This window comes from Pelophylax lessonae (assembly GCF_965119305.1).
Source record: "Pelophylax lessonae genome assembly, chromosome: 5".
NCBI lineage: Eukaryota > Metazoa > Chordata > Amphibia > Anura > Ranidae > Pelophylax > Pelophylax lessonae.
This window is the reverse complement of record NC_138772.1, coordinates 197,281,438-197,287,437: the sequence shown is the minus strand read 5'-3', so window position 1 is coordinate 197,287,437 and position 6,000 is coordinate 197,281,438. Positions and strand designations below refer to the sequence as shown.

The 6,000-nt window shown below is 39.6% G+C and overlaps 1 protein-coding gene across 1 annotated transcript in view; it reads right to left on the bottom strand.

Moving 5' to 3' along the window:
- Positions 1-2,065: 2,065 nt before the first annotated feature.
- VPS41 (VPS41 subunit of HOPS complex) overlaps positions 2,066-6,000 on the bottom strand; it is a 493,288-nt gene continuing 489,353 nt past the window's right edge. The window contains exon 29 of the mRNA XM_082258639.1: positions 2,066-2,309. Within this exon, the coding sequence (XP_082114765.1) occupies positions 2,229-2,309 (81 nt within the window). The 3' untranslated portion in view covers positions 2,066-2,228. The remainder of the gene's footprint in view (positions 2,310-6,000) is intronic.

Below are 6,000 nucleotides of genomic sequence, written 5' to 3'. Positions count from 1 at the left end.
ATGTAGATTTTTCACAGTGTCCCAACTTTTTTTGGAATTGGGGTTGTATATGTTCCTCATCATTACCATGGATTTTTAAGTACATAATACAATTTAAACTTCTTTTGAGTAAAACTTTGCTTATTTTATACAGCTGCAAGAAAAAGTATGTGAACCATTTGGAATTATATGGATTTCTGCACAAATTGGTCATAAAATGTGATCTGATCATCATCATCTAAGTCACAACAATAGACAATCACAGTCTGCTTAAACTAATAACACACAAAGAATGAAATGTTGCCATGTTTTTATTGAACACACCATGTAAACATTCACAGTGCAGGTGGAAAAAGTATGTGAACCCCTAGACTAATGACATCTCCAAGAGCTAATTGGAGGGAGATGTCAGCCAACTGGAGTCCAATCAATGAGATGAGATTAGAGGTTTTGGTTACAGCTGCCCTGCCCTATAAAAAAACACACACCAGTTCTGGGTTTGCTTTTCACAAGAAGCATTGCCTGATGTGAATGATGCCTCGCACAAAAGAGCTCTCAGAAGACCTACGATTTAAGAATCGTTGACTTGCATTAAGCTGGAAAGGGTTATAAAAGTATCTCCAAAAGCCTTGCTGTTCATCAGTCCACGGTAAGACAAATTGTCTATGAATGGAGAAAGTTCAGCACTGCTGCTACTCTCCCTAGGAGTGGCTGTCACTGGTAATTGCACCATCATGCAATGCTGTACCCAAAAGAAACGTATATAATTTTTTTTCCCAAAATAGAGCTTTCTTTTGGTAGTATTTAATCACCGTCTGTTTTTTATTTTTATTATTTAAACAAATAAGGACTTTGAAAATTTTTGAAACAAAACAAAAATATATATATTTTTTTACTTTGCTATAGAACATATCCAATTAAAAAAAAACAAAAACGTTTTTTATACTACTAATGGCGGTGATCAGCGACTGATAGTGGGACTGGGAACGTGTGGTGGGCAATCTGACACTAACTTACATTGGGTGGGAACTGACTGACATCACCAGTGACAAGAATACGGTGATAATAATATACACTGTCACTGTAATAATGACACTGGCTGTGAAGGGGTTAACATCTCGAGCGATCAAATAGTTAACTGTGTGCCTATCAATGTGTGATGTGTTCTGTTTTTTTAATCATCTCTTTAACAGAGAGATCATTCCCACCGTACAGAGCCCTGTGTTGACAGTTTCTTTTGTACATTGCGGACGGGCCAGAAGTAGTTAGGCAAATTGTGTTTTGTAAGTGTCACATATGGTATCCTAAAAGTCTATTTATCTCTTCTTGAGGTCTTCAGTTTGAGAAATTTAGGATGTGGTACCCATATTAGTATTGCCCTAGGTTTTGTATTTACTGTTTCAACCCTTTCAAATATATTATGGCATAAGCTCCTTTTTTCTATTAATATGGTTCTAGGATGCGTCAATATCAATCCTTTGTGTGTCTAATATACAGAAAATACATTTTGTTTTCCCAGATCTTAATACGTTCTGGTGTGGAACCTGGAGTCCAGAAGCTTTGAAGAGTTTTGGATGGCTTAACGTCTCCATGCCAAGAGGAAGTGGGGGGCGAGGCTAAGCCCCACTGTGTGTATCTATGGAGGGCGGCTCCATAAACACACAGAGCTTAGGAGCGAGCACGCACTGTGTGCCCCCACAGCAAGCCACACACAAAGAAGAGGAGGGGCCAAGATCGCCAGCGGGGGACCCCAGAAGAAAAGGTTCACAGCCACTCTGTGGAGTTGCACAGAACAGGTGAGTATAACATGTTTTTTATTTTAATAATTACCTTAATTATTACCTTTAGTAACACTTTAAGAATAATTGTATTTATTCTTTACAACAATGCTATCATATGTATACACATTTTCTTCATATAGTCTGATTTTGTGAAATTGCAATAAACACAACACCGTTTTGTCATATTTCAGTAATTAGAGAACACAAATGAAAGCAATTCGACAGCTTGAGACTTGTGTTTTTATAGAATGTAATCAAAAATACATACAGTCTAAGACACTATTTAACATCTCCTTCAAGATTTTAGCAGAACAGCGAATGAATGTAAGTTGTTTTTTGCCAGCCTGTCAACAGAAGAACATTTCTAGCAAGAGAATAATACATCTCACACACAAAGCAGCATCCTGAAATGCCGAAAAGGACAAATTAGAGAAAAGCTTCATAGCTCCAGGGTGTAAGAACGTCATGCTACTTCTTAATGTCTAGGATTGCACTCCCAGGACCACGATGTTTTGCACTACAGATATTGCAGAAGTAAACAGGAGACATCTAAAAAACACAATAAATAAATAGCTTTACTAAAATTACATTTTCCAACTGACAAGATTTGATTACATGCATATTGAATGAACAAAGATTAATATTTCTTTCACCAAGAAGAACTGTGCCAGATATAGATTTTCCTTCCCCTTGACATTCAGTCATTGGAGGTTATTTGATGAGCAAAGGGTCTGCCTGTCACACTTTGTGGTCAATAGACAGACGAGAACCAAAGCACAAGCATGGGCGCTCTGGTCATTTTTTGCCTTGGGGGAGCCCTGAAAATAAACTATGCAGGTAGATAGGCACATGGACTTTGCCTTTTTATCATCCTGCATCCTTATCTATTGGACAATCTCTCACTGTTCAAGGTGGAGTTAGTGAGGTCATCCACCTCTCCTCTTGCCTTGTCCAATCAGGGAATGCCTTTTCTTGGTTGAAAGAAAAAAATACAAGGCATTCTCTGATTAGCAGCGGTGCTTAGTGAGCGACTCCCTGGTGTGTAGAGGGTAAGCCGATAAAATAGAACCTGGAAGCTCAGGAGGTCTTATGTATGTAGGGCAGACTACTACACAGTGATTTTCAGCATCCTCTGCGGCCCTATCAGATATGGATACCTAAAAAAAGCCAAAACGGAACCAATGTAAGTTTGCAACTAAGATATTTCTTATAGTTCTGCTTTAAACTGTTTTTTTTTTTTTTTTTTTTTACTGTTCAAGCAAATCTTTTTCTGACAGGATTACCATTGTTAGGCCTTGTTCTGAAAATGTTAGCTTACTGTATGTTTTCTGTGTACATTTGCTTTGATACTGACACTAGAGAAGCATACAGATGAGGACAGTTAAGGTCAGAGGCCTGAGACTTCCATTCTTGTTCCAGGATAGTTGTTCCAAATATTAAAGACAGAGGTTAACAGCTAGGTGACTAGCATTTTCATAATGGCAGCTTTGTGTCCTTCTCAAAAGGGTGTTCACCTAAAACCTATACTAGTTTTGGGTAGGTGCCAGGGGTTAGGTAACTCATTTGTTTCTTATCCATTAGGATTTGTACAATTCACTGGTCCAGCTACCTGCTATGGCTATTAGAAAGTAATCCCATTCACTTGTTTGTATTTTTAATTTATTTATATTACAAAGCAACTCCCGATGCAGGGAAACAATTATTCCTCCATGATGGGTGTGGCAGAGCTGGGAATTCGAGTGAAAAAGTGTCTCTGTCTGAGTTCCAAAGAGAAAGCAAAGCCAATGGATAATTCACTCCGCCTGGCACCACACATGTCCAAAATAGCTTGAGTAGACTAGTCCTTTAGGCCCCTTTCAAACTTGTGCGACTTGGGACTGCAAAGTCGCATGACAAGTCGTACTCCATGATTTCCAATTAGTACCATTCATATCTGTGTGACTTCAAGTTGCAACAACTTAAAAAGTAGTCCCTGCACTACCTTGGACTGACTTTGATGCGTTCTGAGGTATGTTACACAGGTACTGCTTTAAGTCCAGTCAAAATCGCGGCAAAAAATTGCGGCAAAATCACATGACTTTTAGGTCGCACAAGTGTAAAAGAGGCTTTAAATAATGTATTATATAGGAAACAAAACATGAATAGTGCATAGCACAGGCAGTATCACATGGTTGAGTATCACAAAGCATTTTTTTCAAGCTCCATTAAACAATGCATTACATTAAATGTATATTTGTAATGTCATACATCACATATAGAAGTTACATGATTATGCTTCCAAAATGTAAAACACATTAGGGGCCATGCCAAAAGGCCTTGGGTTTGGCATTAAAATTATATCAGTTTGAGATGCTTATGAGATCATTAGGAATTTATTGACAGATGCAGTAGGTTTTTTCTTCTTTTAGGCTTCCACGTAAAACTTGCAGTTGGCACTGACATGGAGTGAAAATCAACACTAAATGCAATAAATTAAAGCAAAAGTGTCAGCTTTCCCATTCCCTCAATAGGAGTGTGAGCATTTTCCCTTGGAAATGCTTACATAAACGTTGTTATAGGTGGACTCATTTACCCTCTTAATTCCTGTATCTCTTGTAACAAGATCAACTTTCTACAGTTCCTTTAGGACTCAAGAGAAAGTGTGGGAATAAAAAAAAAAAAAAAAAAAGTGTGATTTAACTCTCAAGCATTAAATCCTGCTGCTGTCAGTCAAATACTGTGAAAAGGAAGCAGGAGCCTGGAGCCAACCCATGCTCTATGTGTCTATGGGCGCACACAGCCTCGATCAGGAGCACATGTGCCACCACAGCACAGCAGCTTCCTATGGGGTCACACAAAGAAAAGGCGGAGCGCAGACAGCGTCGGCAAGGGACCCCAGAAGAGGTTGTTAATTGACTTTGTAACTGCTTTAAAGGAAACAAAAATATAGATGGTATTCACTGGATGACTGACAGTCAAGATGTCACTACAAAAAGAAGTGAATGTTCTCTAGTGTTGGTAACTGCCAAAGGCTTTTACATTAGGACACCGAGCAGCTCAAATGCAAAAGCTTTTGACCTGCTTTTCCTGCAATGCAAAAATATCCCCAATAGGTCAGGCTGCATTTAGATAAACCCAAAGCAAAGCAGGTCAGATGCAGTGCCAAAACTGTCATCCACACTGTACCATTGAGGTAAATGAAAATCTGCTGACCTGTGTTTGATATGAGTTTCAAACTAACGTCAAACAATGCTTGTTTTCACAAGCCTTAAATTACTTAGACCTTTATGAGCACATTAGGAGAATGCTGTTAAACCTGTGGAACCTAATTTATTCTTCAAGGAATATATAGAGCAAGCATCACTAAATTGCGAACTGTGGTCCAGACCCTTACTGAGCAACAGGTCTGTCCAGACCACCACGACTGCGTCATTCAATTGTCTGCGTCTCCTCTCTTTCCCATGCCCTCTGTCCAAACCGGTCAGCACTCTTGCACTCTGCCCTGCTGTGAAGCTGACACTGTCATCCTCACAGCAGGTCAGAAGAAGGGAGAGCTGACCAATCTGGAAATAGGGTGGGGGCAGCCCCAGATAACTATCGGTAAATGGTGGCTATGAGGCAGGGTGGTCCTAGCAACCAATTACACCCTAGTAATCAAGAAAAGTTGAAAAACTACCGCATTTCATTCAGACCATTGCACCTCCTGCCTCCCGATTGGGTGCAATGTAAAGAGAAGCCTGCAATCTTTTAGGGGGCTGTAATGTAAAGTAATACTGCAATATGAAGGGGGAGCACTGTAATGTAAAGGGGTACTGCAATATAATGGGTCACTGTAATGTAAAGGAGGCCTCCCACTTAAAGGAGTAGCATGATATGTAAAAGGGGGACTGCGCTGTAAAGAGTGGCGTTGTGATGTATATGGAGAGACTGTGATGTAAAGGGGTATGCTGTGATGTATATAGAGGGACTGTGATGTAAAGTTGGGCACTATAATGTAACTGGGTTTTAATTTAAAGTTGGGGCTGCAATGTAAAAAAGGGCTGTGATGTAAAGGGGATACTTCGATGTAAATGGTGGGACTGTATATAAAGGTGGGCCCCAATGAAGTAAAGGGGGGCTGCAATGTAAATGGGTGGGGGTATTGATGTAAAGGGGAGGACTGATGACACTGATGTAAAGACGGGACTGTGATGTGAAGGATTTGAGTCATAGAATGTTACTGATCAGACTTTTGTGAATTTCAATTCATAACCCTGGTATA